This window comes from Alnus glutinosa, chromosome 1, assembly GCF_958979055.1.
Source record: "Alnus glutinosa chromosome 1, dhAlnGlut1.1, whole genome shotgun sequence".
Classification (NCBI taxonomy): domain Eukaryota; kingdom Viridiplantae; phylum Streptophyta; class Magnoliopsida; order Fagales; family Betulaceae; genus Alnus; species Alnus glutinosa.
In genome coordinates, this window is record NC_084886.1 from 49,599,258 (window position 1) to 49,611,836 (window position 12,579).

The following is a 12,579-nucleotide window of genomic DNA, read 5'->3' on the forward strand; positions in this document are numbered from 1 at the left end:
TTATTGCCAGTGATAGTAGTGATACCGTGATAGTAACCAACCAATAGAATTCGATTCCCATTTTATTTGCTTAACGCAACCAACAACCTTTCAATTTGTCCAACATCCGTGTTTCCACGTTGAATATGTTAGTATATTACTGTTATTACATGTACGAGGTCAGACCATTTTTTCCTTTTTTTAATATAAAATTAAGGGTAGAGATTTTCAGTAATTATTTGTTTAAATTGTATTTTTCAGGAATTCATTTATCAAAATAAATGTTAGACTGTTGGGCCACTTGTTGGAGTAAATGAATTTTATACCAACTTTAAAAATTTGAACAGCTAATTGTTGTAGATTGTGATCCCGAAATTATTTTATAGTTTTTAATTAGTGAGATAGAAATTGATGAGTTAATTGTTTCATAATTTATAAGCTGATTAAAGTCATTTTCTTTTACATATTAAAATACCAAATAAAAAAAAGAAAAAAAAGAAAAATAGAAGAAGCGGTTAGCAAGGCAAATGCGTAAGCAGTAGAACAGTAACGAAATCCAGAAAAGGACTAGATACATTGAACCTGGACACTCGGGTTTCCGCCAATCCGCCTCTATATAAACACACAACGGCTCAAAGGCCAGGAAGGCAAAACCAGAGCCAATCGAAATATAGAGTTCTCCTTGGCATATAATTTACAGCGAGAGAGAAAGAGAGAGCGTTTGGAATAATGGGTGTTTTCGGAGACGGGAATGGTGGAAGGAGGAGGAGCAGTGAGAGCGGAGAGGAGGAAGCGACGTCGTTGAGGAAGAGGAACGAGGAGCTGGAGAAGGAGCTGAGGAAGAGCCAGGAGAGGGAGGAGCAGATGAAGAAGGAGCTGCAGAGGGCGTGGGATAGGCTCCGAGTCGCCGAGGAGGCGGAGGAGCGCCTCTGCTCCCAGCTCGGCGAGCTCGAGGCCGAGGCCGTCCACGAGGCGCGCGAGTACCAATCCCGCCTACTCTCCCTCGTCGACCAACTCTCCCGGGCCCACCTCCCCTCCCCTTCTCCTCCTTCCGTTCGTTCTTGAGTCCTGTCTTTACCAGTACTCATCTCTGGCTGTGGCCGGGTGTACGTACATGTGGAAAGAATTGAAACTTGAAAATCTTTTTTCTTTTTCTTTTTTTTGTTTATATAGTGTTAATTAAATAGATTGTTATGATATGTACCTCAAGATCTGAATCACCAGATCGAGTCGAACACTATTGAGAACATGAATATTGGTTGTTCTCGATATCTGTGCTTAGTTTTGGGTTTTGATTGGATGAGTCGTCTGTGTTTGATAATCTAGAACTTTCTTTGGCGTGTTATTTGGACTCCCTAAATTCTGAGATGGATGACAATGGACAATAGAGGGCGTAGAAAAAGGGATCGAAGAATTTGGATCACACAAAATCAAAAGTGATAAAATGAGAAAGAGACCGAAATAAAGGACACGTCAAAACTCAAAAAGTGAAAGCCGAAAGGGGACCGTGCCAATTAATACGTCGTGGCCGATATAGCCCGGTCACGCCTCTGTTCTTTCACCGGAAGGAAAAGTACAGCAGTGGGAATCAAAATTTGCTATCTTGTATTTTTTCAACGGACCTGACCCAAAAGTCTTGGGGGTAACCGGGTAATACAATTGGGTTTGAAAAGGCATGGCATCGAAAAGTAAGGGAGTACGGAGAAATATAAGAAATGTTTCGATCTAATGATCTATCTGCTTTTATTTGCCGACAAATAATTGTCAAATCCCTTACGCGCGTAAACACACCCCCCCCCTCTACGGAGATAGACCGTCACCGAAGCGGACATGCTAATGAAAGATTAACATCCAACGATAATCCCACAGCCCACGGAGATTGACCTTATAAGCACATTCTAGTAATTAAAAAAAAAAAAAAAATCAAGGATGAGATATTTAAAGATAAAGGAGGAGAAATTGGCCCTAACCACAGGATGCAATAAGCTTAAATATGGACCGACCATTTAAAATTAACTACTTAGATTCTGTCATGTCATACAATACGTTAAAAACTCAAATCTAGCGATCGCCAACTTTTATCTTTATTGTGACTAGCGCTATTGTCACCTTTTTCAAAATCTCAATAATTTTTTCCATTTTTATTTTGGCGGTTGTTGACTTTTACCTTTATTATGACTAACGTTATCTGTTACCTTTTTGGTTGCATTGCCATTATAATTTTCCACCACTATTGTCACTTGGGGTGGCCTGCCAACTCCAATTAGTCTTGGGATTGACCAAACAATTCATCTTAGCAATAGTGGTGGTTTAGTCACTCTCAAATTGTATGTAGTGTACGTGGTCAAACAACCTTTTCTGACCTTAAGGAGATTCAACCACTTCAACTAAAAGGGGGGTTGATCGACCATCCCTAGTGGTGGTAGAAGATTATAGTGGCAATGTGACGGTGATGATGATCAAGGCGAGGGGATTGGCCAAACAATTCATCTTAGCAATAGTGGTGGTTTAGTCACCCCCAAATTGTATGTAGTGTACGTGGTCAAACAACCTTTTCTGACCTTAAGGAGATTCAACCACTTCAACTAAAAGGGGGGTTAATCGACCATCCCTAGTGGTGGTAGAAGATTATAGTGGCAATGTGACGGTGATGATGATCAAGGCGAAGGTAAGGTTTGTCGACCGTTGAAAAGAGAGAAATGTTTTAGGTTTGAACATATTGTATGGCGTGACAAAATTTGGGCAGTTTATTTTAAATAAATAGCTAAGTTTGGACCGGACATTGGTTTTGGTATAGGAATTGGCTGGGTCCAACTCTCAAAAATTATTCCATCAAATGCTGGATGTAGGAATAGTGACATGGACTAAATGTCCCGGTCCATTTTTTTTGTAACCCATTTGCCCGGATTGGGTTCGGTTCGTTTGGGCCCATCATGTTCCAGCCCAGATTAACAGAAATAGTGGGCTTGAGTGGCGCGCCCATCTAGTGGTTGGGGGTATAACCGTATAAGTGGCGCCGATCGAGAGACGAACCATCTGTAGGTTTGGGTCCTGTCGCTGCTCGTGCGTCAAAAGAGAAAGAGAAAGAGAAGATGTTCTTCCACATAGTACTGGAGCGGAACATGCAGCTACACCCGCGCCACTTTGGCCGCAACCTCCGCGAGAACCTCGTTGCCAAGCTCATGAAAGATGTCGAGGGCACCTGCAGGTCTGGTACCCTCAAGGTTTTTTTTTTTTTTTTTTTTTTGGTGTTTGGTTCCCTAGAAAACCTAGTAAAAGCTAATCTTAGAAAACTGAACAGCCCCTACTTAAAAGGAGAATTTTGTTTCCTCTTTTTGGGTTCTTTAGAAAGTGGATTGGAAAAGTTTTTGGTTTCATGGGTTTAGTCAAAACGTTTATTTTTAATCATACTGCGTATGGTTTCCAAGAAAACAAATTAATAGGAAAAGAAGAAAGAAAGAAAGAAAGGAAACGGATTCATTTGAATCCGGTTGGGTTTTGGAATTGCGCTTCCATAGGGCCAAAATCCCCCGAACCAAATCGTGTATAGCAAATTGTTTGCTATAACAGTAATGTAATACAAGAGAAAATCCAATTCTGTGCAATAAAATCATTCAAAGCAAAAGTTTTTCTGCAAAAACAAAGGGTTGGTAAGGTGTCTTCACTGTTACCCAACATATTGGAGGGATTGCACATTTGCACCATTGAAGGATTTTCAACTCTTATGCAGTGGTAGACATGGGTTTGTGGTGGCAATAACGGGCATAGAGGACATTGGAAAAGGGTTGATTCGTGATGGGACAGGGTTTGTGTCATTTCCGGTGAAGTACCAATGTGTTGTATTCAGACCATTTAAAGGGGAGATTTTAGAGGCTGTTGTAAGTATGGTGAACAAGGTATGCATTTCCTCCTCCTTTTCTTTTACCTATCTGATGATTTGATCTATGTTATGAATCTGCAAATATGGATTTTTTTTATTTATTTATTTATTTATTTTTAAATAACATGCCCCATATCATAATTGCAGTTTTATTAATTCATAAAAAAAAAAAAATGTTTAACTACGTGAAATTGTCACAGATGGGATTTTTTGCCGAAGCCGGGCCTGTTCAAATTTTTGTTTCAAACCATGTAAGTTTTACTTTTCATTCATATATTGTTGCAGCCTGAGGAATGGTATGCCTGTGTTTATATTATGTCTCTTGGTGCACTTCAATTTTTTTTTCTTCTCTTTTTTAGTGTCACGGTGACTGTGAGCCGGGTAGTTGTTTACTTATTTCTTTGTTTTTTTTTTTGATGTATGCTCTCTAGCTACAATGGGTATTTTTGTTTCCTTTTCTCCCTAAATTGTACCTGAAAATTACAGCCCAACCAGAGGAGCTGATTTCATATGTCCACCATATATGTGATTTAAGGCTTCTCATCTTGTATGAATCCCAGTTTATTGGTTCTCGAAGCTTGTTAGAGTTCCTGTTCCCCCTTGTTTCAATCCGTGATTATATTTGCTTTGGTTATTGCTATTTATTGATATCCTTTCTTTGTTTTAGTTGATACCTGATGATATGGAATTCCAATCTGGAGATATGCCAAATTATACTACTTCGGATGGATCAGTAAGCCTCAGTTTCAACTTATTTTCAGAAGAAACTTATTAAATATCTAGTTTAGAATTGTATGCTTGAAATTGATATCTTGGTCCCCTTCAGGTTAAGATACAGAAGGATAGTGAAGTGCGCTTGAAGATAATTGGGACTCAAGTTGATGCTACAGAAATTGTATGCCCTTTTCTATCTTCTTGTCGTTTTTGAAGCCTAATCAACTTGCCGTTTTCTTGTAGTGGGCGTAAAATTCAGCTCATTCGATTGATTTGACCAAAATTCTCTTTCAAAAAATACAAGATCAAAATGCGAATAAGCTTTAATCAAAATGGCACTTCCTCCCCCAAGGAAAAGGGGATAAATGGTGAGATTGTGAGTTTAAGAACCTTTTGGGGTTTGTGTAAATTACCAATAAAAGAAAGAAAAAAAAAATCCAACTTAAAAATATAAAGGCATATATAGCTGCATGGCTAGCAATTCAGTTATTTAATTATTCAGTAGTTGTTGAGTGTAAATTTTTTGAAATACCATGTTATGTTGTCCCGACATTAGTGGCTCTTGTGCCATTTAGTCCTTGCACCAAATAGTATCTCCTGCCTCTATTACTAATGGGTGGAGTAAGGATACGGGTTGTATCCAACATAGGTGTATGGAATGCTTTGGGGTTGATGCAAAAACCCTTTTAAAGCATGCATGGTAAAACATAATGCGTTTCTCAAAAATGTATGTTTGCAAGAGTGATGTTATTGCCTTGGCTTCATTACTTCACTTATTCTGGTTACCTGCCATTGTAATTTTCTACACTACGGATTCTCATCATGAACAAACTTTTCGGTTGAAGATCTTGTCATGATTTTGGGAACTGGTTCCAGTGGTTAAAGGGTGGAGAGTTTGACCTTAGGATCAAATCTTGCCTACTAAGAATTTAAGGCTCTTGCCGTTTTCTATTTTGTTTTTCGCTGATTTTCTTTTAGGTTTATCATTGAAGCCACCCCACAATTTCAATGAAATTAAGTCTGAATTGAAAAAATTTTATTTGGTATTGGGTATTTATTAAAATTACTTTGAAGTGAATAGGGTTAATGATTTCTTAGGAGTGGAAAGACCCCGCAGAGGAAAATATTTGGTGACTATTTGATTTGAGCATATTATGAATTTGAATTTGAGCTGCTGTTCACATGTTGCTTATCTAATTGTATTTCCTCTTTTTGCAGTTCTGCATTGGTACCATAAAAGATGATTTCTTGGGTGTGATAAACGATCCTACAGCCGGATAGGGGGTTGCTAATGCCGTTTTCTTTGCTGGTTTTACTCGCTTGTCTGGCATTCTTTATAGTTCCTGTTGTATAATTTTTAGCAGGGTGGATTGTTTGTACGTTGGGTGGCTGAAGCTTTTATACTGGTGGGTTCTATTTATTTAACACCTAATCAAAGTGGGTCTTTCAGTTGTATGTCACGAGGAATTGGAAGGAACGAAATATTTGTACCGAGCAGTGCAGTATTGCCGAATGGGTTGTCTTCTGGTTTGCTGAAATTATCAAGTTTTTGGAAAATGTTTTATTTATTTATTTATTTTATTTTATTTTTTAGTGTTTACCGCAATGTAAAATGTAAAATATTGGTCAACTTGAAAGTGATTTCAGCTTAGCTGACCAAATAAAATGGTTTAATCATTTTTTACAGCACTCTCACACTTTCGAGTGTGTAATTGTGAGAGAGCTTCTCATTGTGTTTATTTGTGTGGGCATGTCTCTTTCCAACAAAAAAAAAAATAAATTTTACTCTAATTCACTTTTTGCTTGTCCTCAATGACAAGCTGGCAATGGTGGTATGACAGCATACACGCACTTCCTTGGCCCAAGTATCCATAAAAAAGAAAAATAATGTTAAAAGTTATATTTTTATCATATAAATTATCTTACAATGTTAATGTAGTAATCTCAATTAACCATTAGATCAGTTTTTATTTTTTATTTTAAAAAAAAATTAATGATTGATTAAGATTGTCACATTAATATTGTGAGATAGTTATAAGATAAGAATGTGTTAATTAGGACCTATATAAAAAAATAAAATTCAGCCCTTATAAAAAATAAAGAGTACTGCCTACATACTACAATCCCATTTCATTAGGGATGGCTTATCAACCATTGTTAAAAAAAATTAATAAAATTTTCATGACCGATAAGCACAACCACATTAGCCTAATAGATGGAGGTGTAATTAGTGTAATATGTAGAATTTTTTTGAAAGAAAAAAAAAAATCTAAAAGTTGGTTGACAATGCCACATCAACAAGGTGAAATAGTAGTAGAATAAAAGTGTGATTTTCAACATCACTCAGAAGGAAAAAAAAAAAAAAAAAAATTGTTTTCATTCTCGTACATATCTCGTCCATTTCTGTATAAGAGGTGTAAATTCATCATTGAATCTATAGATTCCACATTCAATGGTAAATTTTTTTTTTAAAAAAATGTACATGAGAATGAGAATGACATCAAATACATCTAAAATATATATTAAAAAAAAAAAAACACGGCGCCTGGCTTGTGACATTCACCTAGCAAAAATTGATATAAACAAAAAAAAATAGAAAGGGGCATTAAGAATTAAGATGCATACATTTCAGTGTAAGAGACTAACCTCTTGGAGGACATACCTCAATCATTCTATAGAAGTTTCGACAGAAACCATCCAACCAAATAGATTTCCCATATGCTAGGTGTACTATTTAAGGACCGTAGAAAGCCTGCCTCAAGAAGCAGACTACAGCATAATTGCCATATTATGTCTACAACCTCCACTTACTTCCCCCAAAGCCATCAATCTGCTCCCCCACCTTAAACCCTTCAAACCCCACCAAAACTGACAAACTACAACCAGTTGATTCAATCTTTATGTAAACACAAGGCAGTCCCAATCAGTTTGCTGTGTCATTCTCATTTCATTTCTACTTTCTTCTCTCTATCTTTCTGCTTTTACTGTTAAATATAGGGCACTTATAACCGTTGCTTTAACGGCATCCGGCTTAAAGAGTAGTCATGTTGAAAAGTAATTGGCCCAAGAGGAAACATGAGATGTGAACTAATGACCTCTACTTCATGAAACGCGATCCCCAACTCTTCAAGCTACTCCTTGGGGTAACACGTTCAGTTATCAGATAGTAATAATAATAGCAACTATAATCAGCACATACTACCCAAAATGCCACGTCCTAGCTCATAACAGTATGTATCATTTGAGCCAATTTATAGCATCAATAAAATCAAACTACTCGGGCAGAATTTAATCTGTCATAGACCACAAAAATGAAATCTTCTCATTTAAAACAAAAGACCCGTATGTTTTCTAAGGTTTAACAGGTAAAAAATAGTTTGCAGCAAAGTAGATTGACAGTAGATCCTCAACGACCACTTCCTCGCCTATCTTTGATCTCTGGGTCCCTGAAGTCAAAGATAATAATCAAAGGTGAGACGAATATAAATTCAAAAAAATATATAAATTCAAGGGAAAGTATTAAGAAGAGACATCACGGGTCAGACCTCTGAACGTGATCAAGGATGAGAAGCCTTGGTCCAGGAGGGATTTTCACATCTCTAAGAGCACTGAAATGCATCACGGCCAGTCAGGCCCATTACAACATAAATACATGGCTAAGCTATAATCATTTAGGAAGATGGTAAAAAATATTTTAGAATATAGGAAGATGAAAATCCAATTACTTGCCTATCAGTGAGTAGAGGCAACGTGCTGTCCGTTAACAAGCCATTTCTGAAATTCTTCTCGTAATTCTGGAGGCCAAGGTTATGCAACATGGATCTTGTTTTATTATAGAAAATATCTTCAACTGGTGGTGAAGAGAACTTTTGCCCTACCTGCATAACCATGTGGTAAATGCACAGCATATTTACGTAAGCACCAATAGAACAAAATAACAATTCAAAATCTGAGATGGGGTGTTGCCCCATTGTCACCCATTCTGCATCAACTTGTGAGACCATGACTTGATTCAAACCATTCACTTCAATCCACATTGAGAATTAAGCAACATCGCAACATTGTTGTTCATATATATATATATATATATATATTACATGAAAACTATGGTCATAGATAGCAGCAAAACATTTAATGCATTTTCTTGATGAGATGAGCAACTTTTCATATTCTTTACTTGTTATCACCCATAGAAGAGGCCAATAACATATTGGAGGTCTAAAAAAATCAAATGCACCCATCATTTTCTACGTAAGTTCGTGGTTCTATATCAATTTTGAAGGGGTGCTACCCTACCATAGATTGCCTCATATAACTGCATCCCTTAATCCGCCCCCCAACTAATGTCAGAACTCTTACCCTACCATAGACTCGTCTCAATATTAGACTAAAATCAGGGAACCACAAGAAAATTCATTCATAAATGACATGTACAGTGTCCGCTTGTGGCTATGACGATGTAAATTCTACAACATCCATGGCTTGCATTGCAGTCATTGACAGTTACAGACTAGAAAACAAGTATCATTGTAGAACTTGAACTACTCTTGAAATGATAAATTCCTTCCTTTTAATGCTCACCTTGAAAAGTCCACCTTGAACAAGAGCAAAAAAGAGGCCAGAAGTGACTGCATTTCCTGCCAGATTTGGGCCACCCATGCCACTCACAATTGAAAACATGGCTCCAGAACCAAAAGCTGCCACCATGCTGCAATGAAAAGTACATGGAACAAAAATGATGATAACACATAACACTATGTTGATCAGTGACCCCCCAAATTTTAAGGAAATTAACCCCAAGTCAAATCTAAGACCCCAAATCACAAGAGAAAACCATCCAATCAAGATAAATGAGCCATTTCCAATACTTTTTTTTTTTCGATACATCAAAGTTTGGACGGCAAGATTTATTTGTATCACTATCCAAGGATGTCTTCAAATATACATTTAGAAGATTCTAGTATCAATTTCAAATAAGTAGAATCCTCAATTTCCCTCAGAATTCAAAAAACAAGAAGACCATATCTTGATTTGAAAAATTAAAATATAAAGTTATAATACATGTGTATTGATTTCTGTCAGAGTTATTTATAGAGGAACAATGCAGATTTGCTACCAGATATTTTTAAACTAGCCAGTGCATCCCATTGTCATCCATTCTCACTGTTCAAGTCTAATAGCACGTTAGAATGGGCAAATATAAATATTGGCAAAGTAGGTTTTAACGATTGTATCCTCATCAAATTTGAAGAGAGACAGAGGGAAAAAAAACTGTTTGGAAAATACGTGCTAAATGGAATCGCAAATAAATTGAAGAGCCAACAAACAGATTTAAGCATAAAACATTTCCACTCATGATTTTTTTTATTTTAGACCCAAGAACAAAATAAACATATTTCACATAAATCAAACAGGTGTAGGTAAGTTATGACCTTCCGGCTAGACTATATAGGGGTTAGCTGGACCAAAACCACATCCAAAGATTTTAGCATCTCATTGAAATCTAATACGATAATAGGACACAACACAAGTTTCTTAGGCCATGTTAGAGTGTGCCAAAACATAATCTGCTCCTGTCTAAAATAATGAGTTTTGGTAATAGGTAATATCAAATAGTGTAAAGGCTTACATTTCTTTTCACCATAGATAAACAAATTTTGTAGCTGCTGCCACTTTAGACATCCTAGAACCATCAGAAAAATTTATCTACAGATGAGTTGAATTAATGGAGGTTGGCATGCCTATATTTATCACTTAAGTCAGCTTCTGATGTGAATAATATGATTTTAATTTCTAAACTCTGCAAAATATTTTGTACCTATCAACGAAAACAACCACAACAAAAGCTACATAACATTTATTGTGCTGAACCAGTCTATCTATACTGCAAGAGTAATCAATAAAACATTCTTTTTTTTCTTCTATTTTTTTGGAAGGGGAACAAAACATTCTATCTAGTGAAGAAGAAAGGTACTTCAAAAGTAACAGAAGGTGGTTATTTTCATTCATTGTACTTCTTTGTTGAGATATTTTCATGTATTTGCTAATCTAATAACTAAATTTACACATTAACCTTTTATGAATTAAATAAGAAATTCAATCATCCTAATCAAGGATGGATGCAGGGGAAGTATGATGAAAAATAAATATTTGAAGTAACTTGGATGCTAAAACAAAAACTTCAGGTGAATTTTTTGGGGCTTCCCCCCCTTCATCTCCCCTCACATGGCCTAAACATAAAATCTCTCATTTATGTCATAATGGCCAAAATGAGGGATATGTAGATCTCAGCAGCATCATTGTCAACATTTGTGCATTGCTCACAAGATTGGGATACTTCCACAACAAGAAGACCACCGACAGTACAAATTTTCTCAACAAAATACAAACAACTTTTCCACATTGGCTGCTAAGATAAACTGAAAGATGGGAAGCGGTAAAAATTGTAATAAGATCAAGCCAGGACACTACATGAAAGTAATTAAGTATCTCTACCAATAAACCAAGTCGCCGAAGCCCAAATCCCATCTAATTTAGTTTAGCAAATTATAAAAACTACAGCAGGAAGAAGTGGGAGAACAAGGAATGCTAATGAAAGCTTACCTAGACTGGACATCCTCTTTGCCTCTCAGTCGTTTCAGGACACAGGATATTCCAGCATTGACACCTGTCATCACAGCAAAGTTGCGGGCTTGTACAAACGGACCCCCGGAAAGAGCCTATAATCAAAGTAAACCAATTCTCATACATCAATGAGATCCTGCTTTCTTATATACAAATAAACCCCTCAATCTATTAAACACCCTCACTATTCCAATTAATCAGAAGCTTTTACAATGCCAAGCAAAAATCAAATTTTACGAACTACTTGTAGCTAGAAACTTTTTTTCATATGGTTAGACAAGAATCTCACCACGAAATCAGTTTTAAGTCGATGGATAAAACCACAATTTTCATAATATGGCTACAATTATCTACACCCATGACAAAAATCCAGCTTTTCAACAAAACCCAAAACTTCAAACTATAATCATTCGGTTTCTTTCAAACTTTACCCTAATCTAGAAATCGAAATAATCAAGAAGGCAACCGATGAAAAAGGAAGAAGAAGGAGCGAGACCAACCTGGGCTTGCTTGAAAGAGGCCATAGCTTGTGGGTTGGTCTGGGGGGGAGGGGTCGGGAGAGAGGACGACAAGTCGTTGGTGAGAGTGCCCATGAAGCCGCCTATGGCAGCACCCTGGGCGGCGCTAGTGGCTGTCACCACGGCGGCCTCCACCGGCAGAGACTGCTTGGCCAGCCAGCCCCTGAACCCAGCCTCCAACTCCTTGTACCGAGCCTGTATTTGCTCTATTGGGTTCTGCTGCGGCATCAGCTTCGCCACCACCACTCCCTGTTTTCCTTGCTCCATTTTCAGATTCCTCGTCTATTTTGATTCTGCTGCTTCTGGTGCCGCTGCCGAGTCGATGACACTATAAAAGGACTCTGGATAAACGATTACAGTAGGGCTTTGTTCTTATTTCTCTCTCTTTTATTTCCCCTTTTTTTTTTTTTTTTTTTTTTGACCTACACGGCTACACTACCCATCCGGCCATCCCCTTATCTTTAGCTGGAGCTGGAGTCAAATCAGGGGAAAGGAACAACATTTACTGTTAAAATTTACATTTTCATTTTATAATTATCTCACAAACTAATCTTTGAAACATTTATTATTAAAAAAATAATATTAAAAACCACGTTTTGATTTCGCAACTATTTCACACCAATAAATAATAATGTGTCATTTCCAATAAACTTATATATATATATAACATTGACCGATTAAATGAGTTAATTGAGAATGACATGCCAGTATTATAGGATAAATATAAAATAAAAAAGTAATTTTTAACGTTTCTCAACAAAAATAATTGAAGAATTAAAGCATCTTCAATCATAATAGCTAAAGTAACTATTGAAAAAGTACAATTCTCCATTTTAGTTACTGTTTTTTTTATATTCTCTCCAA

The 12,579-nt window shown here is 36.8% G+C and overlaps 3 protein-coding genes across 4 annotated transcripts; 2 read left to right on the forward strand and 1 right to left on the reverse strand.

Moving 5' to 3' along the window:
* Window positions 1–613: 613 nt before the first annotated feature.
* On the forward strand, window positions 614–1,324 carry LOC133856165 (protein RESPONSE TO LOW SULFUR 3-like). Its single transcript, XM_062291471.1, has one exon. It carries the CDS (start codon window positions 709–711, stop codon window positions 1,042–1,044), a length of 336 nt encoding a protein of 111 aa, XP_062147455.1. The 5' UTR covers window positions 614–708; the 3' UTR covers window positions 1,045–1,324.
* A 1,681-nt stretch (window positions 1,325–3,005) lies between these two features.
* Window positions 3,006–6,141, forward strand: LOC133856139 (DNA-directed RNA polymerase II subunit RPB7). 2 transcript variants are annotated; one of them, XM_062291469.1, is made up of 7 exons: window positions 3,006–3,187; window positions 3,710–3,875; window positions 4,060–4,110; window positions 4,527–4,592; window positions 4,686–4,754; window positions 5,792–5,849; window positions 5,937–6,141. In XM_062291469.1, the coding sequence occupies exons 1-7, from the start codon at window positions 3,072–3,074 to the stop codon at window positions 5,996–5,998; spliced, it is 588 nt and encodes a 195-aa protein (XP_062147453.1). In that variant the 5' UTR covers window positions 3,006–3,071; the 3' UTR covers window positions 5,999–6,141. The 2 variants fall into 2 exon arrangements, with proteins under 2 accessions (XP_062147453.1, XP_062147454.1); XM_062291470.1 differs by having other exon boundaries at window positions 5,792–6,141.
* A 1,650-nt stretch (window positions 6,142–7,791) lies between these two features.
* On the reverse strand, window positions 7,792–12,140 carry LOC133856123 (chloroplastic import inner membrane translocase subunit HP30-2-like). The gene is made up of 6 exons (XM_062291468.1): window positions 11,698–12,140; window positions 11,177–11,292; window positions 9,155–9,281; window positions 8,303–8,451; window positions 8,119–8,181; window positions 7,792–8,019 (listed from the first exon to the last, which is right to left on the reverse strand). The coding sequence occupies exons 1-6, from the start codon at window positions 11,980–11,982 to the stop codon at window positions 7,980–7,982; spliced, it is 780 nt and encodes a 259-aa protein (XP_062147452.1). The 5' UTR covers window positions 11,983–12,140; the 3' UTR covers window positions 7,792–7,979.
* Between the last annotated feature and the right edge of the window lie 439 nt (window positions 12,141–12,579).

Coding starts and splice junctions, on each gene's coding strand:
- LOC133856165 (XM_062291471.1), top strand. CDS start 709: ATGGGTGTTTTCGGAGACGGGAATGGTGGAAGGAGGAGGAGCAGTGAG.
- LOC133856139 (XM_062291469.1), top strand. CDS start 3,072: ATGTTCTTCCACATAGTACTGGAGCGGAACATGCAGCTACACCCGCGC. Junction 4,755..5,791: donor AAGTTGATGCTACAGAAATT/GTATGCCCTTTT, acceptor CTCTTTTTGCAG/TTCTGCATTGGTACCATAAA. Junction 5,850..5,936: donor GATAAACGATCCTACAGCCG/GATAGGGGGTTG, acceptor TAATTTTTAGCA/GGGTGGATTGTTTGTACGTT.
- LOC133856123 (XM_062291468.1), bottom strand. CDS start 11,982: ATGGAGCAAGGAAAACAGGGAGTGGTGGTGGCGAAGCTGATGCCGCAG. Junction 9,282..11,176: donor AAAGAGGATGTCCAGTCTAG/GTAAGCTTTCAT, acceptor TTTTCATTGCAG/CATGGTGGCAGCTTTTGGTT. Junction 8,020..8,118: donor ATCCTTGATCACGTTCAGAG/GTCTGACCCGTG, acceptor CTTTGACTTCAG/GGACCCAGAGATCAAAGATA.